General features: G+C 48.1%; 1 protein-coding gene across 2 annotated transcripts in view; it reads right to left on the bottom strand.

Annotated features, from left to right (window-relative positions):
* Nucleotides 1–2,069: 2,069 nt before the first annotated feature.
* Nucleotides 2,070–23,339, bottom strand: part of MYO1E (myosin IE) — a 206,054-nt gene continuing 184,784 nt past the window's right edge. For both annotated transcript variants that reach the window (XM_037151034.2, XM_053670099.1), the window contains 4 exons: nucleotides 21,369–21,461; nucleotides 18,680–18,881; nucleotides 7,425–7,594; nucleotides 2,070–3,148 (listed from right to left, as the gene is read on the bottom strand). In XM_037151034.2, the coding sequence (XP_037006929.1) occupies nucleotides 3,072–3,148; nucleotides 7,425–7,594; nucleotides 18,680–18,881; nucleotides 21,369–21,461 (542 nt within the window). In that variant the 3' untranslated portion in view covers nucleotides 2,070–3,071. The remainder of the gene's footprint in view (nucleotides 3,149–7,424; nucleotides 7,595–18,679; nucleotides 18,882–21,368; nucleotides 21,462–23,339) is intronic.

Below are 23,339 nucleotides of genomic sequence, written 5' to 3'. Positions count from 1 at the left end.
GAACGCCCCTTGGTCCTCTTTAAATCCTAGTTTAAGTGACTCTCAAACTAATCACTGGTCTGTTCAACTGAACCAGGAACAAAACGGCAGGTTTGGTTACATCCAGCGACTAGAGGAAACCTAAGGTAATGACTTAACATTTTCTTCATCTGTAATCATAAACTCGCCTACCCATTTAAATACGCCGAGTCCCCTCTGAGCCTGGCGCTGGGCGAGGAATGTGAGCAGGGATGGGGGCTGCTCTGTGATCCCTGTGGTTGAGGGTCCTCCCTGCTGCTGGCTGGGAGGTCTAACCCAGTGCCTGTCTGGTTACTGAGAGCCCGAGGGCCCCACTCACACACAAGTTTAAAATACCAAGAATGAATTAAAAACAGCCAGTACTGATTATTTTCCCCCAAGTGGGAATTACTTTTTCTTTTCCCTTCCTTCCCATCTCTTTCAATGTTTCACCTTAGGGAAAATTGTTTAAAGCCAATACATTTTTTTAAACATGAGCTTATTTTTTGGGGGGTCTCTAAAATTTTACTTATTATTTCTAGAGAGAGAGGAAGGGAGAAAGAGGGAGAGAAATATCAGTGTGTGATTGCTCCTTGTGCGCCCCAACTGGGCACCTGGCCTGAAACCCAGGCATGTGGCCTGACTGGGAACTGAACTGGCGACCCTTTGGTTTGCAGGCTGGCACTCAGTCCACTGAGCCACACCAGCCAGAGCAAAGCCAAAAAATTTTTATTTAAGATGTTTCACATGTTGTGACTCCTTCCATTGTCCACCAAAGTCACCTTAGTTTCTCCAAAACTGGAATTAGGACATCCTCAAGATAGCCCTTTTACAAGAATCTATGCCTCATCCAGACTTGTGCTGTCAGCCCCAAATTCTTAAAAAGTTGGGTTTCTTTTATCCGAGAACTGATTTTTAGGCGGAAAAACAAGAGCTCGTCCTAGCCAGCAAGGGGTGTATGGTTCTCATGGAAGGTGGTCCTGGTGCCCGGTCGTAAGAAAGCAGCCTGGGCAGCAGGGCTGTGGGGGTCCCTGCTGCTCCGAGGTGGGAACCGTCTCCCCTCCCCACTGTCAGTGAGTCCAGGAAGGTGAGAGTCCTTCATCACGTGCGTACAAGGAGACGACAGTGTCAACGGGATTCCCTTTCCTTGTGTCATCACTCGATGGCTTTATTTCTCTTATGTGGTCACATACACAAAAAACAGGACTGAACTCTACTGTAAAGTTTGCTCCGTTTTTTTTTAAAGATTTTTTATCTATTTATTTTAAGAGAGAGAGTAAAGGAGGGAGAAAGAGAAGAAATACTGATGTGAGAAACACTGGTTGCTGTGTGCCCTGACCAGACTGGCCTGCAACCCAGGCGTGTGCCCCGACTGGGAATCGAACCAGCGACCTGTCTCCTCATGGAGCGACACCAGCAGAGCCACGCTGGTCAGGGCCCTGTTCTTGATAAAACACATTACTAACTGGTTGACTTTGTTCCAAATTCCGGTACCGTTTTTTACATGCAACCCCTTATAGTTGTTTTCCCACAGATTTGGGGATCCTGCGACAACCCGGTGTGTGCTGCTCAAACCCTGCTCTCCCAACGGCTCCCGGGGGACTGGTGGCCCCTGGGAGGAGAGGAGGAGCGGAGAGTCTCCCGCATGGGCCTTTCCTATCGCTGCACGTTACATTTCCCCAGCACTACACTATCACTGCAGTCACGCCGAACCAGTGGGCTCGGCTGCCTTAACAAGACACCACAGACCCGGTGGCTGAGCAACAGAAGTTTATGGTCTTTCAGTTGTGCAGGTATCAGCAAGGTTGGTTCCTTCCGAGGGAGGGATCTGCTCCGGGCTCCTCTCCCTGACTTGTAGCCGGCTGACTCCACATCATCTCCTTTCTCTGCCCACCAGTTACCCTGGATTAGGTCGCATCCCAATGACTTCATTTTAACCTGTTTACCTCTGTCAAGAACCTATTTCCAAATAAGGTCACGTGCTGAGATACTGGGGGTTAGGACATCAAAATATCCTTTTGGGGGGGATGTGGACACAGTTTAACCCATAATGAATGTCAAGAAAGAGCAAGGTGGTTCACTGATTCCTTTATTTATTAGACGGTAATGGGGAGCAAGGGGGGCAGAGGAAAATTCATCAGTAGGGAAAGGGAGGGGTCTGCGGGGACTGAGCCAGAAAGCAGTAACACTGATTCTATAGTTGAAAATGAGTAGTGCACATTTGTAAGTACCTGGTGTGAGTTTGGTAATAAAACCTACCTTTATGAATAAGTACAGTGGAATACTACTTAGTACATTCATACATGCTTCTACCATCTTGAGATTTTTTAATATATACAGTATATGATCTGTTTTTATAAATGTACAGCTTGAGAAAAAAAAGAGACCCTTCTAGTAATAGGTACAGCATTAAACAGAAAACCAACATGGGCCAGCCACATTCCCACTGAAGACCCAGAGAAAGTGAGGCCGACAGCCCAGCCCGGCGGCCCGATGGTCCCCCGAAGTGTAAACCAGTGCCCCCTGCGTCTGTGGGCCCAGCAGGCCGCGCCGGCCCTCGGCACTTGCACAGGAAGCGCCCACTCAGGCCGAGCCCAGCCTGCAGACCGCAGGTGCTCCCCGAGGGCAGGTGGCAGAGAGGAATGCTGTGTGTCAGGTAAGGAAAAGAGGGGTGAAAGAAATGTGCTCTTCAACCAGAGGCACTTGTCAGTGGCCACCTACAGCCACCCCCTGGGCCTGGTGATCGAGTGGGGTGCTGTTTTGATAGAGCCAGCAAGGTCTGAGTGGACCTCGCCTGTCCTCTCACTAGGTTTAAATAGAATAAATAAATCTTAGTGGGTGGCCATTTTGCCCTCCCGGGTTCCTATGAATAGGCTATCTTTTAGGATCATTTATGGGGAGATGCTCCCTTTCCCCAGCCCAGTTTTTCAGTGTCCTGGGGAAGGTGCCAGAGTAAAGTCCAGGCCTTGGAGAAGCAATTGCTCGTGACAGATCAGAAGGAGAAGCCCCAAATGTCCCTGCCCCTGTCTGTGCCTGGAGCTCCTTCACCCCGCGTGCCAGAGTCTCTGCGCAACTCAGATCTTCGTCACGTAGTTGTTGGGGAACAAGCCCTGCTTGCCCCGTAGCCGGCCCGTCCACCAGCCAGAAGGGTCTGCAGGGAGACAGAGAGGGAAAAGTGAAGGGGAGCTAGGCGGTTCTCTCTGGGCCAAACGCCCTGCTCCCACGCCGCATCCCATGGGATAGGGGCGCTGGGCTCTAGCCACATTCTTTTTCCTTCTTTACTTTCTCCTATTTTAAATACAAAGTTTGAGGCAAAAAGTAACCCCTCCCATACAGCAGACACACAGATGGGGCACGCAGGCCCTCTTCAGGGAAGGACCTGCTGCCCAGCTGTGAACGTTGCTGTCGGCCCTTCAGGATGGTCCCGCCGCGGAGATGATGCCGACGGCTCTTGTTCAGGGCAGCCTGGGGCCCGTGAGGAGCCAGGACCAGGGTGCTTCGGTCTCTGCAGCCAGAAGTCTTACCTCTGGAGCAGCTGCTGGCTGGCAGAGCCTGTCTGGTTGTGTCCTGGTCTGATGCCACCCAGTGCTGCTTCCTCCACACCCCTAACTCCATTTCATACTCTGCTTCTGGAAGGACCCAGTCTGGAATACTTCTAATCCTTACTTTCCACCTTGACCCCTGACCCTTCACTGGTAATAACTATTTAGTATATATTCCGCCTGAACTTTTTCTATGATTATAAATACATATTCATTTTCAACAGAAATGGACCATTCTATGTCTTACTAGTGTGCATCTTACTTTTCAATACTTCATAGATATAAGCTTTCCATGTATGTATCTCATTTTTAAACAGCTGCACTGTATCCCAACATGTATGCAGTCACTTCCTTATTGATGGGCACTTGGCCCCAATTTTTCACGATTAATGCAGTAAATGTCCACATGCATGTCTTTGTGCCTGTTCTACAGCAGAGACTCCCGAGTCGAGGGCTATGGACCTCCAATTACCCTTGTAAGAAAAATGTTGTGCTCATCATAGACAGTGCCTTCCCGCACACTTCCAGAAGTCCAGAAGGATGGACAGTGGACACGGCCACCAGCTCCCTTCTCGGAGGGTGAGCAGCGTTGCCTACGTCTTGTACTTCTTCAGATATTCCACGTCCACGAATGCAGGTCTATAAAACGACCCCCTAGCTACACAACTGACAGCATACTGCGCACTACCCACCTTCTGCACTTTTAAAATCCTCAACCTCGCACACCAGTGATCATTTCATGTCGATAGTAAAGAGCTTCCGTGTTCCCCTGCAGCCGCACCCAGGCCACTGCTCCTGCCATTTGGCCATTTTCCCCCGGTTGTTGCCCTTCACCCTGTTGATCAGGAGTCCCTGATCTATTTGTGAATATGTCGCACGAGTTGCAAATACCCTCCTCCCACTTTTATTATGTTTTACCATATTAGCGTTTTAAGATATTTTAGTATATAAGTAGTTGAACCAGATGATCTGTTATTTTATGGCTTCTTGGTTAGAAATCCTTTCCCACATTGCTGTTATTAAAGAAAACTCTCCTGTACTTACATATAGGACTTTTATTTTTTTATTTAAAAATTTTTTTTTAAATTTATCTTTAGAAGGGAAAGGAAGGAGAGAGGGAGAGAAATATCAGTATGGTTGCTTCTTGTGTGTCCCCTTTGGGGAACTGGCCTGCAACCAAGGCATGTGCCCTGACAGGGAATCGAACCAGCAATCCTTTGCTTCACAGGCCCACACTCAATCCACTGAGCTACAACCAGCCAGGGAGGACTTTTATTTTATATACTTAAATATATATTAATTAAGATTTATCTTGGTGGAAGGGGCTAAATATAAATTCATGACATGGGGTTTTTAAAATGGTGATAACTATTGTTAAAGTTCCTTCCCAAAAGTCTGTTTAGAAGAAACAATGACAGAAGTTTACCTATTTCCCTCACTGACCACAGACATGACAATCTGCACTCCATTTGCAACAGCAAAATCCAGAGAGTTCTGAAAACTAAGAGCTTTCTGAGACTCATTTGATGGCAAAACTTGACCTGAATTGACATGGGTTTATGAAGTCTCTTCCCATGGTGTGAATGCTCACGTTTCCTAGCAGAACACTGACTTTGATCCAGGGCGTTACGTACACAGCCCCCATTACTAACTTCCTAAAGCTCCCATGTCTGGTTTCTGGAATGCATCCAGCTCTAAGGGTTTGGATAAGGGCATGTGGACCATGTCCAATTTGAGTCTTTGCTGGTGTCACAGGTGAAATGCTTCATGTCCCACCTCACTGACAACTTGGGAAGCATTGCCTCGCCAGCCCTTTGCACTCATGGACGGGACTGTTTGTCCTACTCACGTGGACAAGTTTCTGTGCTTTAACTTGGCTCCCAGTGCTCTTCACCGTGCAGAAGATTTTAACTTAGCCTTTTTTATAAGGTTAAATCCTGTGTGGCTTGGGGACTTGGTGTCTTCCATAGGAAGGCTTTTCCCTTCGGAGGATCAATATAATATTCTAGGTTTCCTTCTAACAGTTTTATAATTTAGTCATGTATTTTTAGATATTTAATCCACCTGATTTTTTTCATGTATGAGGTAGATAGACAGCTGATTGTATTTTCTTTTCCAAATAGAAAGGAATTGCCCATCCTTCCCCCCGATTTCAAAGCCACATTTATCACATATTAAATATGCATTTATCGTATATTATCTGCACAGGGGTCTGTTTTGGGGCTCTCTATTCCTGCACTCACACCACACTGTGAAAACATTTACATCACGGTGAAAACATGTTTTGATGACTTTAGGACTCTACATTTTATGTAAATATGCAATTGTTTTAAATATATCTAATACATGTTATTTCTAGAAAAATTTGAAAGTATTGAGAAATGAAAAGTGATACTCATTTAAAATTCAATACTTAAGGAGACTAATTCAACATCTTCTATAATATATATGATATATAGACATTACATATAGCTGTATGCATTTTATATTTTTACAAAAAGGAAACTATAGTACATAGTAAATTAACTTTTTCCTTTTTCCCCATGAACATTTTCCTATTTTAATACTGTACTTTCATGTCATTATCTTTAATTTAAAAACTTGCATCAAAGTTCACTGACTGAATAGCAAAGCTCTTTTTAACCCATTTCTTTATCGGATATTAGGTTATTTCCAGTATTTTTGCTGAACAAACTGGTAATAAAGATCCTGTTTGTGTTTACTGGAGTTTATTTCAACACTTATTTTTACTCTTACTCTTCACAAAGGATACTAAATGGCTTATACTATTAAAATTTGTGGAGAACTAGATGGTTAAAAAAGATTTTAAAAACCCCACCACCTCCCAGAGACCAGTCAGAAGGAGGCTGGCGCAGGCACCTGGACCTCTCCTCTGGGTGAGCCCATCCAAGGAAGGAACCTGTTGAACAATTCCTGGAACTGTCCTCGGCCACCTCTTCCTGACCGCCACACTCGCCAAGGGCCGCTGTTCACTGAGGTCGTCCTTGCTGTGCTCCTAAACCCTGATGGCTCTCCAGCATCTCCGCCCTGAGAGCCTGACATCCGGGGCCTTGTACAAACAGGCCACGCCCACTGCCAATCATCTCCTGGGGGGAGGTTCTGCGTGCAGCCGCACATCGGTTCTTTTTCCTAAATCGACCTGCTCTTTCTAGCCTCTGTGACTTTTCTGTCTGTCTGTCTCCCCACCCCTCATCACAAATGCCCTTTCCTTCATGGTGCTTTTTCTAATATCCTAAGCCAGGCATTACCTTTGTTTTTTTTATGCTTCCATAGGTGCTAAAATGTAAGTGTATATTGTATTCTAACTTATCTTCTCTACCAAATTAGGGGAACATTCAGCCACTTTTGCAATGAAGGTCACAGGCTGCCTCCCTGGCTTCCATTCCACCAGCTTCATTAGGAGGCGGCCTTGGAGCCTGGGTGGGAGAGACCTGACTCCCGTTTGCCAGTCCCTGCCCTGTTGTGAGCTGCTCTGCTGTGGACATTGGTTCAGGGTGAGCACATGACCAATGCGCTCCAGTCCCAGTGAAAGCCAGGGCTTTGCCCAGAGGCTAAGAGAAGTCTCAGAGACAAAGCAGCTTTCAGATAACATTTGACCTGTTGGCCTGGTACTGATGCAGCCATTTTGCTACCAGGAGGAAAACTGCCCTGAGGAGGGAAGAGATACAAAGAGGGCAGAGCTGAAAGAAACATTAAAAAAAATGAAGCCGGAGTCTCGATCAAGCTGAGCCTGAAACATGGCCTACCTCTACAAGTTTCAGTCAGTGGGGCCCATAAATTCCCTTCACATTTACAACACTAGTTTTTATAGCAATGTAGCGCACTCTTTGGGAGTCTATCCCAACCAGCCAGCTATGCACTTACCTTCTTTGATAATATCAATAATGTCATTGGCATTGAAGCTGAGTTCGTCTGTGTCCTGAGCATCATAGGCGTAGAGAGCCTTGCACTGTGGCACCTGAGGCTTAGGCTTGGGCTGGGGCTTGGGTCTGCCTCCTGCTGGGGTAGGCCTGCTGGTCGTCTGTCTCCGGACCCTGCAGAGAGAGTGGAGGCAGATGGGAGAGGCGCCCAACAGCAGGCAACAGCACCGTGTAGTGCTCTGGACTATGGGGCTGGCTCTGCCCTGTTCAAGTTCACATCCAGCTCCACCCTTAGAAGGATATGTCGCTCTCCAAACTTTCTGAGAATAAAATAGCCTTCCTGACAAGGTCACTGCAAAAGCACACATTTAGTTCTCAATAAACATCAGCTGCTATTACTGCACCCCCAGCACATTGTGGAAAAGACAGTTATACAAAAGTTTATAAAGCATATATTGTATATCAGTTGAAATGTCCCTCCCCCAAGTTCGGAAACAGAACTTTTGCTGGTGCCATAGAAGTCTCCCCTCAGCCGCAGTCCCCTCCAGACCCAACATCTGCGCTTTGCATCAATAATTCCGCCTTTCTTTGTAGTTTCACTGCACGCCTCCCTAAATCATCCACACGGTGTGCCTGGTGGAATTGCACGGATGGAATCCTATTCTACTACCACTTCTCCATTTTTGAGATGTATCTTGTTGATGTGTGTGGTTTCAGTTCATTCACTCTCATTGCTTCATGCTATTCTATGCGTGAACATGTCACAATTTACTTCTCCACTGTGAAGGGTCACTTAGGATGATTCCAACTTCCATCATAAAAAATGCTACTGTCAACTTCCTTGTGTAAGAGTTTATCCAGAGCTGCACCTCCGCATCAGCACTACTGATTTTGGGGTTACTGAATTCTCTGTTGTGGGCTGCCCTGGGCACTGCAGGGTATTTAGCAACATCCTTGGCTTCTACCCACTGGGTGCCAGGAGCACCTCCTCCCCTTGGTCACCATGATCAGAAACATCTCCTGGACTAAGACCCTAACCCAGCTTTAAACGTGTTCTTTCAACCTACTCCAGAGTCTCCCGTCACCATTCATACGTTGTCTCAAGCGTACAACCATAGCTTATTTCTACCCAGTGAGATCTTTAAACTTATACCTGAAACAATTATTTATTAAACATGTTCATAAAACATTTAGAACAAAAGGAAACAGAAGTACAGAAAACACTCCCCATGCCCCACACTTTGCTTAAGGACAAATCCAAGAAAAAGCCTACAGACATTCATTTGCTTACAGAAATCAAACTTCAGATTTCTCCTGAGAAAGGCTGGCCCGAACCTGACACAGCAGGGCTGGCAGTTAGGTCTGGCCAGGTCAGCTCACACCTGCTCACACCACGGGAAGAAGGAGGAAGAGGGCGGGAAAGCTTGCTGGGCTTCGAGCCCTGCTCTCAGGAGGCCGGAGCCCCGCTGTCCTTGCTGAGGTCCTGTGATACCAGGTGCTAACTGATGCTGATGAGTGAGTTGGATTGTGAAGGGGTGGCTTGGGGGGGGGCACTGCGTGTCAGCCGGGCGATAGGGCCGTTCCCAGCAGGGGTGGGGTTCCTTGGGTACTGCCTGGCGCTCTCTTCCTTTGTGGGTGGGAGCCCAACCCAAGGTGACACAAGCTTCAGTTTTCTTAGGTCGACCGCGTTCCCCCCACTCCCTACCATGCACTTTAATCGCAGAGAAAAGGCGTCGTCCGATAGGTCCTTAGCATGACATCACTTCCTCCCTGGTCTACTGGAAATCCCCAACCCCTGCTTGAGAGGTGCTGGCTGCTCTGAAAGCCGGCCAGCACACGGGCGTTTAATTAAGTAACCTATATATTAGGGATGTCGGCATTTGGTTAATAAGAGCCATTAGCCTGGATACCAGCAGTCAGGTGATTTCCCAGCAGCACGGAAAGGGTGGAGGGGTGGGGTATGTGTTAGAAAAACCTGGGAGGGAGGAAAGCCTCCAGCCTGCCAGTTCCAGGGAGCAGGGTTAGGAGGAAACATTCACACATGTGCGCACACACACTCCCCCCAAAAAAGCCATGGATGGAGATATGGCCTCTCTTATGTCTGGGGGTGGGGCGGACCCTAACATCAGAGCAGGTTGGTGAGACGTCTGGAGCGAGGAGTACTGGGACTTAGGTGTGGTCCCTGGACGGGAGCCTCTTAGCAGAGAGATAAAGCCGGATGATCCCTAAAAGGCAGGACACTCCTCTCTGCAGCCACCCCTCCCTGGGCCCTCGGCCCAGCCGCCTCCAGCTTTGACTAAGCCCTCAGTTCCTCCTCCTTCCTTTCTCCCCTGCCAGCTGCTTCCTTTCTGAGCTCCCTGAACATCACCCCAGCGCAGCGTTTATTAGTTCCTCTCATCCCACGCCACCCTCTGCCCCCACTAAAAACGCCCCCTTCTCTCTGCTCTTGGGAAATGGACCGAAATCCTTCCTGGGGCCAACAAAGTCGCTACCAGGTGTGGCCCCTGCTGGCCCCCAGTCTCCCATCCCACCACAGGCCACTCTGGTGCTTCCCATCTTTTTTCATGGAAGCCCTGAGCCCTGGTTGGGGTTAGGACCCCCTGGCCACGTATCCCTGGCTTACATCACTTTGCTGGTGAATGACAGTGCTCTCCCCACAGGTTGGGAACAAAACAGGGTGTCGGGTCTGCTCTCACCGTGTTTGCTCAGTGCTGCAGTGGAAGCTCCAGCCAGAGCCATTAGGAAGGATAAAAGGCCCATGGGTTGGAAGAGATGTGAAAATACCTCTACTGGCACACAAGGTGATTAGCACGTACAATATCCTAAGGAATACACTAAACGAACTATTAAAACTAATAAACAAGTTCAGCAAGATTACTATTCTAGAATAATAATCTTGCTAGATCAGGTATATAAAAATCAGCTCTATCTCTGAGCATTAGCAATGAACAATCCAAAAATGAAAGTGAGAAAACAATTCCATTTACGAGACATAAAAAAGGACATAGTCCTTAGGAGTAAATTTAACAAAAGAAAGATGATTCTGCTTATATGAAATATCAGCGTGGCTGCCTAGGGCTGGGCTGGGGGTAGGGGAACGACTCCTTATGGGAAGAAGCTTTCTCTTTGGGATGATGAAAATGTTCTAAAAGTAGACTCTGATAATGGTTGTACAACTGTGTGACTGTACCAAAAACGAGTGAATTGTATTTTAAAATGGTTGATGTTCTTCTTAAGAGTAAATTGCATGAGCCCCTCTGGGCTCTGCAGGGCACTGCTGATACCCAGAGCGACCAGCCGGCCTGCACGCTGCAGCCGCCAGTGTCCCAGGCAGAGTGGGGGGGTGGTGTTCGATCCCAAGGCACCCGAGGCTACTTTGTCAAGAAAGCCAAAGTAAAACCAGTCAAAGTAAAACCTCGGGGATTACTGGGGAGTGTGGGTTCCTTGGTGGACCCTGGCCAACTTGGTTTGGTTGTCCCAAGCCCTGGACAATTGCCACCATCCTGGCGATGTAAAGCCACTGGGCCCCTTATTGGCAGGCTGCATGGGCTTTACAGCACTTGGGACCCTGGCTCCCGAGTCAGTGCGGCGGGTGTGGGCCCGGCTCTGCCACTGGTGGCACATAACAGGGGGCATCGCTTCGCCTCTTTGGGTGTCTTCATCTGTTAGAAAAGGGAGACTTGGGCAATGGCCCAGGTACTTCTAATTCTAAGGGAGCTTTACATAGAGCTCCCGACAAAATTTCTACTGTCAGACATGCCAGGAGCACAGGAAGTCTGTGCCCAGGAGGCGGTCACTGCCTGCGTTTCACCACACAGTAGACCTGCAGACCACGGTAGGAAACGGTCAGCAAGAATGGCCATCCTCCAGGCTCAGTCCACATCAGACAGGCTCAGCCCTAAACCCAGACTCTCTCCTCTGCATCACTAGGTGGCGATCCTGTGTAATCAATAATGAGGACAGATAAAGACTTTTCGGAGACCTGCCAGAAACTGACTAACGAGCTCTTTCAGGTGCCTGGAGCTTCCACGGGCAGCCAAGAGCCGCCTGGCCAAGGCAGCGGAAAAGGGGCCTGGACTCCTTCACACAGCAGACCAGGCGCTGGTGCTTGGGGAGCTGGGACGGGCTCAGCCCCGCCCACGAGAGCAGGCTGTCACACGCTCAGGGTTTTCTCGGGGCAGCTGTTAAACAGTCATTATTGAAGACCAAGTCAAACACACTTAAGACTGAATAAATTATATTAAAGCACAGGCAATAAATTCTCATGACAACCCTTCCTAATTATTTTACTACATTTCACTTCCATCTGTGCTCTTGATGCTGTCATCTGTGGCTCACGTGTGGTGACGGCCCTGTGGAATGACAGTGGTGGACCACGGGCTTGTCTTCCTGGCTCTGTGACCGGGGAAGTCACAGTGGCCACAGTGAGAGCAGAAATGGGCCGATTTACAGCTCCAGACGGCCAGCTGCTCAGGGGCACACCCCTGTCCCCACCGTCCCTCCTGCAAACTCGCATCCACACACTCATGTAAAAGTGATGAAGAGTAACAAAGCCTAGGTTGGTTTTGGGGTGGATACGCATGATTTAGGTCATTTTGTTACTTCTGGAATTTTATGATGTTTACGTTCCCAATAAACCTGATATGACTGAAAGTTATGTTTTAAAAACAATTATTTTGCCCTGGCTGGTGTAGCTCAGTGGATTGAGTGCGGGCCTGTAAACCAGAGTATCACAGTTCGATTCCCAGTCAGGGCACATGCCTGGGTTGCAGGCCAGTTCCCATCGGGGGACACACGAGAGGCAACCATACATTGACATTTCTCTCCTTCCCTTCCCCTCTGAAGATAAAATAAGTAAACAAACAAACAAACAATGATTTCACTGCCCTGGCTGGTGTGGCTCCGTGGATTGAATGCCGGCCTGGGAAGCAAAGGGTCACCAGTTTGATTCCCAGTCAGGGCACGTGCCTGGGGTGTGGGCCGGGTCCCTGGTTGGGGGCGTGTGAGAGGCAACCAAGTGATGTTTCCTTTTGCACAGTGATGTTTCTCTCTCCCTTTCTTTTTCCCTTACCCTCTCTCAACAAACAAACAAACAAACAAACAAACAAAATAACCAATCATTTCATTGAGATCATGAGGGTTGGAGCAAGCATTGAAGACTCACAGTAATGAACTTATTTTTCTCATTTCAGTAACAAAGTTTCACTTTATATACATGTATATACATACATATATATATGTATATATATATATATAAATATATATAAGTTCGTAGTTAGGAAATGCCACGTCACTAAGCGAATCCACGTTTCACTGTATGTAACTGTGGCACAATGTAATTTAGTTTCCCTGTTGCTACTTGACCCACACTTCAGGCTAATTTGTACACACTCGTCACTTTACTGTGTCCATTCCCACGAAGAAAGCACAGGAAGGAGTCGAACTACACCCGCTCACTTTCGCGGCAGGCCTTTTCCCGGAGTAGGGCAGTACACCTCTAATGGGACCACACTGTAACCCACACGGCGGTTCCCAAGCAACCGAGCAGGCGACGTCGGTTTGCGTGCGAAGGCCTGCACTGCTGGAGAAGCCCCGTGTCAGCGGCAGGGGAAGCCCAAGGGAGGCCTTTGCCCTGAGACATGGAGACGCTGACTGACAGCTGAACCCTTACGGATGGCTGCCCAGTCTCACAAGATGCCAAAAGCCCACAAGGAAAAAAAACCCCAAATGACATCAGTGACAACAAAGCTCTCTGAAGTGAGGGTTTGTTTATTCTCTCTCTCCTGGGAAAGCCATCACTTTCCAGGGGGTGTGATCTGTTACGGTGACTGGAGCAGAGGAGGTTTAACTAGGAGAAGACTGAGGAACAGCGGAGCGGGAGGAGTTTGGGGCTTTATTTACATTGTCCAAACTCAGCCAGTGCCTGTTGCACTGTTACCTCACAGCTCTGTTCCGCTTGTGCTCTGAGCCCACACAGCAGCACAGCTATTGCAGGTGTGTGTGTGTGGGGGGGGGGCGGGGAAGGTGTCTCTCTGACCGGTCCCTTTGTCTTGGCTTCTGCAGGCTGCCCATTCCGTTAAAGCCAACAATGCCTAAGGTGCAGACCCTCAAGGAGTCCAGAGCTCTGCAGTTCTTGCAAGAAAAGCCACTGGGCCCTGGCTGTTGTGGCTCAACCTAGCCTGCAAACCGAAGGGTCACCTGTTCCATTCTCAGTCAGGGCACATGCCTGGGTTGCAGGCCAGGCCCCCAGGAGGGGCCGCACAAGAGACAACCACACATTGATGTTTCTCTCCTTCTCTTTCTCATTTCCTTCCCTGCTCTCTAAAAATAAATAAATAAAATCTAAAAGAAAGAAAGAAAGAAAGGCCACTGGGCCAGGGGACAAGCACTTTTCAATCCAGTAGAACCTTACTATTTCCCCGTGAGACCAAAGCACATGAATGAGTTGTAAAACAAATACAAATAAATGTTTGAACTGCACAGTGCTTTATCATTTGCGAAACCCTTACTTTACCTCCAAGAAACCCTATGGAGTGGGCTTTAAAATTACATTATTATTATTATTATTATTCCTATTTTACAGGTGCAGACACCAAGCTGTGGGGAGACTAAGTGACAAACGTGAGGCAGCACAGGGGTGACGAGGGAAATGATCCATGTGCCCAGCACGTGGCACAGAGAAGGCGCAGGACCCAGGAAATACCCAGGGAGTGACTCAATGAAGAAACAAACACGGCAACCGAGACTCACAACCAGTTCCTGCCACGGGGCCCCCAGCAGGCCGCCTTCTATGAGGCCACTCCCCTGCAGCTGCCACGCCTGGGGGCGGGGGTGCACCTGGTTTATCCCAGGCTTAGCTGCTGGGACTGCGCTTCCAGATACCACTTCTCTGTTCTGCAGATGTGAAATTTATGCCTTGAAATTCCAAGAAGGAAAATAACGGCATCATTTTATGTCTCTGGCTCTTTAAAATACGGTCCGTTCCAAAAGGTTGAATCTATAAACATTACTGGAAACCTGGGAGTGGATGCCAGAAATTCCTGAGCTTCGTGTCTACTCGGGCCAGGAGATGGCTGCTGCTCCTGTAGCCTATGGGTCGAGAAATATTGCTATTGGACACTTGGAAGTTTTAAGCTCCTTGAAAATATGGCTCCATTAGGAGATCCTTGTCAAGAGACACCCAGGCAGCGTTTCAGCTTCTCTATTGATCCTGCCTTTGTGGCGCCGCCAGGAGCCCTACCACCCAGCACTCCCGATACTCTCCTGTGTCTCCAACCGCGGGCGGCACTGACCTCTGGAGGATGCTGACATTTTTTCTGAAGTTGTCCTTGCAGGAAATGGACCCCAGGATTCGAAAGGCCAACAGAAAAGGCATCTCCGGCGTGGGCTTTGATACACCCGTGATGAAGTGCAGGTGGACTACATGCACCTCAGTTACCGGAGGGGAAATACAGAGCACGCCTGACTGGCACACCCAGTGCTCCCACCAAGCAGAGCAAAGACTGATGGGTGAACTGCTTACACGGTTCTTGCTTAACCTGTTCTTTTTCCCTGGGAATCGGCAAAGACCTTTCCCTGCATCAGGCTTCAAAAGGTGCGCTGAAGGACTACAAAGTAGCGGTCCCTCCACATCTCTGAGTTTTCTTGGATGGTGACGACAATGACGACGAGAAGAGTGACCATGACGCACATGTGACAAGGCAAGGGTAAAGGATGCAGATGGGACAGTAATTAATGCAGCAAAGACTTCATGTTCTCACCAAAAAAACCTTGACTGAACCTAAAATACACTGACGAAGACTTTCCTGAATTAACTTGAGGTGCTAATTACACCACTTGATTTCATCCCCATTACGTGATCCAAAAGAAATGATGGCTTATGCCCAATGTGTCTGTAAAGAAAAGTGCACTGGGGGCGGCAGAGGGAAGAAAGATAAACCCGAGGGTGGGAAAGCCCGAGGAAAGAAAGGCTGGCAATTGCGTTTTCCTAGATTGGCAAATTCAAGGTCACTTTTTGGAACTGTGACATATATGTAACAAACCTGTGTTTCTGGAAAGGTACAAGCTTGGGACCCCAAAGCCCCCTGCTGGCTGCAGCAACCTCCTGTGGGATAAAGCCGTCCGTGCGTTCTTGGCAAAGAGGACCTGCTAAGTGCAGGGAGCCACGAGGCTCCTGAAATGCGTGTCTAAGGTCTCCGGCCACATGAGAAATTATTTTCACTTTTGCTTTTATGTGTTTTTAGAAAATTAATACTAAGAGAAAGCTTAGGCCTTAAACCAGAGTAAATTTTCTATTTTTTAAAATATTTTTTAAATTTATTTTTAGAGAGAGGGGAAGGGAGGGAGAAAGAGAGAGAATCATTGATGTGCGAGAGAAGCACTGATCCGCTGCCTCTTGCACACCCCCCACCGGGGACCCAGCCCACACCCAGGTACGCACCCTGACCAGAACTGAACCCGAGACCTTTCTGTTTGCAGGATGATGCACAACCCACGGAGCCGCAACCAGCCAGGAGACTGGCTCAGCTGCTTGCAGCTACCAGACCCCCTGTGCCTAATACAATCATGAGTTTTACACAACCATCAGGAAAGTGTACCGCCTGGCAGACAGCTGTGAACGTGCCCTCTCCTTCCATCCTCACAGCCATCACCACAATAACATCACATGTGCCCCATCCTTAGTCTGAAGGGGGCGAAGGGGGTGATAGGCTTCAACGGGGAACTACAGAGCCGAGGGCTGGAAGGGAGCAGCCTCGGGTAAGACACAGTGTTCCTAAACTGCCTGCTTTTGGCTGACAGATGCTCCCAGCTGGCTGGTGTGCAAGTCTGCAAGTTGCAAAAGCAGGCTGGAAAGACGGTTTTGCTTGCCAAACTAAAGCAAGGAGGAAACTAGCAGACAGAGCTAAGAGATTTGGTGCGTTTTGTTCACTGATTTTAATCCCCTGCCTTCCCTGGGACAACCAACTGGGCCTGGGAAGAGTTGTTTGATGATTCTAGTGATGTCCATTCATCTGAATAGTGTGTGTCTGGATTATGGAGTAATCCAGTTGCCTCAACATCACTCTTTCAATTCACTTTTACACAGAACCTTCCCTGGCTTCAGCAATCAGACTTTAGACGAGCGGTTTTCAAAATATGGTCCCAGGTTCAGCAGCATCTTCTACCCCAGACCTACTGAACCCAACACTCTGGCAAGTGGGCAGTAAGTTCTCCAGGGACACTGTGCTCCCGACAGGTCAAGCACTACTGCTTTAGAACAAGCGGGTCAGGTAGACCATGACAATTAGCACTGATGGAACACAACTACTTACACAAAAGAGGGGTGGGGCGAGGACAGAGAGATCTAATAAAGGGTGGGGTCCACTCCACCGCAACGGCCATCTGTATGAAACTAAAGTGCTTTCGTATCTGTAGCCGAAATGAGGTAAGACTTGCCAGGGAAAAATGAGCACCAGGAGAGAATATGAAAGTTCCTCCCAGGCTGGTGTGGCTCAGTGGATTCAGCGCTGACATGCGAACCAAAAGATAGTAGTTTGATTCCCAGTCAGGGCACAGGCCTGTGTTGCGGGACAGGTTCCCAGTTGGGAGCAGGCGAGAGGCAACATATCAACATATCTCCTGCGCATTGATGTTTCTCTACTTCTCTTTCTCCCTCCTCCCTCTAAAATGTAAATAAATGAAATCTTAAAAAAAAAAAAAAAAAAGGAAGTAAGTTCCTAAGGGCTTTGTAGTCTTTGGAAGGAAGCTGACAAGGCGGGGCATGAAGGTGAATGATGGCAGCCCACCCGGCGGAAGGAGCGGTCATTTCTCTCCCAGCTCTGTTTTGTACACGGGTCTCCTGACCCCATTAGGAGCATCTTCATCTTCTAGAGACATGAACAGAATGGAAATGGGCCGGACATGAGAGAGGGGGAGAGTGGGTCCAGCAGAGAGCACCACTCCACCACTGAGAATCACGCAGAGTCGGAAGATGGTCGGCCACGTCCTGATGGTCGTAGAAGTCACATGGTCAACCACGTGGTGATAGCTGTAGCCTCATCACTATCATCATCACCACTGTAACCAAACTCCAGTGGACTGAGTGGCCTCCTACATGCCCAGGACCATACTGGGTATTTATGCATAATCTCTAGTCCTCCCACCAGCTGTGTAAGCTAGGTGGCATCACGTCAGTGTACGGACGAGGAAAGCGAAGCTTCGAGCAAGGAAGCAGCAGGCCCAACACTAGGTAAGTAACAGGGGCTGAGTGGGGTTCTCATCTTTCTCTGCTGTTTGACGACATCACTCTACAACATCTGTCTGGTGACTTACATCTCCCCTGTGCCTGAACAGCCCTAGGGACAAGGTTCTCCTTACATCCTAGGGCTACCAGAATGTTTTTTTTTTTTAATTTAAAGATTTTATTTATTTTTTAGAGAGGATGAGGGAGGGAGAAAGAGAGGGAGAGAAACATCAGTTGGCTGCCTCTCGTACGTACCCCGAGTGGGGACTGAACCTGCAACCCAGGGATGTACCTGCCTGGCGACCTTCCACTTAGGATGATGCTCCACCAACCGAGACACACCTGTCAGGAAGTGCCAGAATGATTTTTTAACACTGCTTCCAACATCTACCTCCTGGCACAGGTCACTCATTGTCTTGCAGTCAGTCAGCCCCAGTTACAAGCCTGGTCACGCCACAGGATGCACCTGACCTCCTTTCCAGCGATAACTTTTTGAATATCTGCACAGAGTTTCAGGAATCTTCACTTCCTCTACTGAAAAATCCTAGGTTTCTTTTAACTACTCTTCAACTCCTGTTCTAGAAAACCAGAAAAGTGCTCATTTTAAAGCCTTAAAGATCTATATTCATAAACAAATGTCTACATCTCAGAAAGTTCAGGGATGTTATTCTCCATGTGCCTAATGACTCTCTGAGCTACTGTACTTATGCAACTGTAGGCAAAGCCATCAATCAGAAGAACCCATTATTCCTCAGCCGTGCCAGAGAGCAAAAAAGGTCACTGTGTAATTCAGTCTCAGGGCTGCGGGAGACCGGTCTTCTGGTGTTTCTAAGCTAAGCCCTCTCCGGAGAACGAGTTGTGTGCTATCACGTTGGCTGTACTTTCAGAAATGCCCGCAAAACTCACAGCGTTGGGCCTTGGGTTACAACACGTGGGCGGAGAGCTGAGCTTTGGTGTCATGCAGAGCCAGCCCAGGGAAGTCTGTGAACCCTGGTGTGACTGACTGAGATGGAGGTCACGAAAGGGGGGAATCTTACCCTGCAGCACCCTGGTCTGGGACCTTGAGGAAATCCAAGCTCTCTGGAGTCTGCGACACGCGGTCCGAGCCGGTGGACTGTTGTCTCGGCAAGGGGGGGCGGGCCATGGAGGTGTACAGGCTTTTCTGATTTGACCTCAGGTTTCCAGGAGCGTGGGGATGTGGCACAAACTGGTTTTTGATGACGCCATTCTGATGGTACCCTAGGAGGACGAGAGGACAAAACAAAGCTCCAATGTTACGATCCTTTACCAAAAGGCTCTTTGAATTTCTCACATTTATTAACCAAGAGCAACTATTTTAACTATTGGTGAAATAATTAAACTATTTTCCAACGATTCTCCAGGCCTCAGTTTCCCCATGTGAAAAGATGGAGGGTGGGTGTAGTTGCTAATACAATGAGTGTGGGAAATGGCTAATCCATGGTAAACTGCCCAGCAAGCGCCTGGCACACGCTCACATGCGCTGCTTGAATTTGACAGAAGAATCACCAGATGTTCAGGGTTTTGAAGCCCAGTCAAGAAAAGGTAAACCTGAAACCACCTCTCAAGGGAGGCAGGCACCTTCTTGGGTCTAAGAAAAATTATAGGGTGTGACTCAAGACGGCTGACAGGCAGCCGTTTAAACAGCTGGACATCCATTTTCAAAGGACCAGTCTTGGGCGTCCTTTGCGGGAGCCCATTCTGAGGGGTGGAGGGAGCACCCCACTCAGGCAGGGGACACGGGGCTGCAGCTTGGATCGGTCCCGACAGAGCAAGCTCTCTTAGCCAACAACCGTTCCTAGCTGGGATCCCACTATCCGGTGAGTAAGGGATGGTGGTGACGGGCTCCAAACCGTGGGCCTTGGCTGAAAGTCCATTCCAGGCTAGGTAAAAAGAAGCCCGTATCTCCTCTCCCACTGACAGATCGGTAACGGTGAAGAACAAGACTCCTCAAGGCAAACTTTGGTGAACCCCCTGCAGCCTCCTCCAACTGAATTAAGGGAGAAACTGTTCAGTCCCAGTGGGATGATCTGTTTATAAGAGGGACTGAGGGTGCAGTTTTGGCGCTGCCTCTGATCGCTATGTTGACCTTGAACAAGATATATAAACTTTCAGAGTGTCAATTTCTTCATTAAAGAAACAGAGAGCCTGGTGAGACCCCAACTGCTGCCAAGGCTGCCAAGGAGACAGGCGGTGAGCTCTCGGGGTGTGATGCCCACGGGGCGGGGTGGTCCACGGCGGGGCTTCCCCACGCGGCTCGTCACCCACTCGCCTGCCATTTATTCAGAAATTAAAAATAAGCACTTGGAAATGTTCATAGCAGTTTCATAGCTATTTAATATTTGTTAAATGTAATGAGAAATGTTGGCTTATTATTTTGCATGCGTTTAAAATTCCATCCTTCTCTTACTTTTTATTTTGCCTTCAAGAAGTATGGTGTGTGGTGGATTGAAGATTAAGACAAAAGAGCAACAACAGCGCAGGTCCTTCCCTACAGATGGTGCAAGAAGTGCTGAGCCGTGAGGTTTGGATCCAACTGCCTCGTTTTATTGATGAAGAAACTGTCATGTGGAGTGGATGGGTGCCATGTTCAAGATCGGATATTTGGTCTGAGGTGAGGCAAAGGTGGTCTGGCCAGGATTTTGCACAGGGGCTGGCACATTTATTAACACCGTACCACACTGGTTCTCTTAGGTTACTTTGTGCTTGCATTTTCTTCAAGCATAAAGGCAGGGGGAAGAGAGACAGCTGGCCCAGGCAGGGGGAACTCCAAGAGACGAGATTTAGTTTCTCACTGCTGGGCACAGCATCCATATTTTAGCATAGGGAACAAAAGAAATGCTTTTTACTGCTTATCTCCGACGTTGCTACAAACAAGAGTCTCTTGTCTGGGATAATCTGAGTGTAGCGTGGCCCTGAGATGATCCTCACAGACCTAGAATCCCAAACTCATTAACATCGAGCATTCTAGGGGCAGATTTCTATGAACCGAACTTTGTGAGTGATGGAGAAATAAATATGCCTGTGAATTTTGAGAGTGCCCTTCAAATACTAAACATATTATTAAGGGCAGAAAGTCTTATATTTATTTGGATTTGGATGTTTTTGATCTGCAGATTATATTTTCATCATAAAAATGATAAACATGAAACATAAGATCTAAAAGTTTTGTATTAAAAATAAAATAAATTTTTAATCAATTTTGAATCTCACATTACTTTAGTTAGAGCAGTTCTCCTAGAGCCTATTTGACTAAGAATAAATATTTTCAACTTATTTTATTAAGCTATAAACCAGCTGCAAAATACTGTCATGGTATCTGGCTGGAACTTGGAAATGGTGGTGAGGTTATACCTGGAAAGCTCCCATTTCTATAGAGGCAGCACCCTACAGCCTAACTCCGATGCCCTTCCGGTTGTCCAGGAGGAGGAAGCCCTGTCTCTCACTGACTGGAGAAAGCCATTCCTAGGAAAGGAGTCATGCTAGGCAACGAAATCCAGGTCGCTGACTCAGACACAGTTCAGTCTCACCAGCCCGTACTGTCCCTGGGTTTCAGGGTCATAAGCTGTGCCACTGTGTTGGGACACATGAAAGAGCTCATGGCTGGCTAATACGTGAGCATTGACTTGCCAGTGGGTTTCTTCCCAAATATATTTTACAAGTGATGGGTCAGGTTAATGGCCCCAGTCTAGAGTGCGCTTGGCTTACCTGGCGGGGGAGGGGCGGCTCTCACTGGGTAGTTGGGGTTGTGAGTTCCGCTGGAATAACCTCTGTGTTGAGTGGTGTTCCTTCTGGTAGGACCTGAGATAAACAAGCAAGACAAAGTTACAGTCAGTACTGCCAGTGGGTTTTATGGCTTCTGATGGTATTTTGCTTATGCAAAACTTGTGAGACATTTCAAACCCAGATCTGCAGGAGGCTGGTTGAAGAGAAGACACATTTGAGGGCAATTCTGTTCCACTCGCCTGCCAGGAGGGGGTTGGAGGTTATGTGGATGGAGGCACAGTTTTGAAATGTCACAGGTAATAACTGTACAGAGAGGTATTAAAAATTCTTACACAGGGGTTTCTGTTTGTGTAGACTTTCAAGAGAGGGATGGGACATGTTAATATTTGTCCCCACATTCTGAACACGCACAGGAACTAAACACCCAAGTGCCGCATGCCAAGGTCACCAGTACGAAGCACATTTCAGTGCTGACTGGACATCTGCTTATGTCAAGAGCCTTTCATGTGAGTGTTTGTGTTCTACAGTCCTCCGATTAAACGCAGTGGCCACGAAGGGTAGAGGCGGACTTGGGCCCTGAACAGAGAGACCTGAAGAATTGGAAAACGAACTAGTGCCGCATGGAGCAGTATCACGGGCCAGAAGTAGGGCCGGGACGACAGGGCCACCCGAGGCCAGACGAGGCCCGTGTACTGGAGAGGAAAACAGCGAAGAAGGACTCAAGCGGGACGTAAGAGAGGTAGGATCAAACCAGCTGGAAGAGGGGTGCAAAGGGAATTCCTTATAACAAGAAGAGCAAGAAGTGACAAGGCTGAATAGCACAAAGCAAAGGAGCTGGGTCTGGGTGTCTTGGGACAGTGTCACCGTATGAGACAATGAGACAGTGTTCTGCTCGAGGGGCCCGCTGAACACTGCTCACACACACCCTGCTAATTATCTGCAGCCCTTCTCCACCTTCCTCTGTACCTGGCAGCAGACTGGAGGCCAGAGGAGGGAGAAGTTAGGGTATCCCTCCCGCTGCTTCCTTCAGCCCAGCTCTTTCTTCCGTCTGTCCCTTCCGACTCAGGGGAAAGGACAGTGTTCTGCTGTTCTTTGTCCCTGGTGTCCACTCTGTTCCCTCAACCCTGTCTACCTCTCTGTAAAGAATTCCTTTGTTGAAAAGCATTTTCACAAATCCCCCCTAAATATGCTGTCTCTTTCTATAAGTACTGAGTACTACACAGACACACGCCAGCATTTTCTGATTGGCTGTTTATCTGTACTGTTAGTGCACGTCACTGTGCGTCTCTGCAAACTTCGCAAAGGCCCGTTTTATACTGGCATCATCGTCACCGACCATGCATATGGACCAAGTTTTACAGAGACATCTACACATGTAGCATATATGATTCCTCTGTTGTCTGTTGTAAATGCCATTTTATAAATATCACTTATAAATAAAAAAGGACTCAAAGGCCAGTGAAGGAGGCAGACTGGGGTGTGTTGGTGATGTGTGTCTAATGACATGCTTTAAATGAAGGGAAGGTGCTAGATGTGATGCACAGTAACCTAGTGAACCCACCAGAGGGCTGGTAAATGTAGCCAATTTCTTTCAAACTGATGGGAAGGATCAGTGTTGCATTGTTGACACGATCTGACTGGAAAGGGCAGGGAAAGTTAAAGCCAACAAACTGATTTGTTTTGAACCCAATTAACACTGTGGCGCCAGGAATACCAGACATACTACTAGATCATTCAGAAAGGTTCAAACTGTGGCGCCAGGAATACCAGACATACTACTAGATCATTCAGAAAGGTTCAACGTGCATTTGCCTCGACGTTGGTTTAGTTGGAAACGTTTGAATCTGAAAGAGGCAGAGAAGTTCTGGTGCTGTGCCCTGCAGATCTGTGCATGTATCAAGAGCAGGTGGTGAGAAGGATGGTGCGCAGCAGGGTGAGGGGAGGCCAGGCTGG

Source organism: Artibeus jamaicensis, unplaced genomic scaffold (assembly GCF_021234435.1).
Source record: "Artibeus jamaicensis isolate MK-2021 breed Jamaican fruit bat unplaced genomic scaffold, CSHL_Jam_final contig_548, whole genome shotgun sequence".
Classification (NCBI taxonomy): Eukaryota; Metazoa; Chordata; class Mammalia; order Chiroptera; family Phyllostomidae; genus Artibeus; species Artibeus jamaicensis.
The sequence above is the reverse complement of the archived record's forward strand: the minus strand, read 5'-3'. Positions and strand labels throughout refer to the sequence as shown.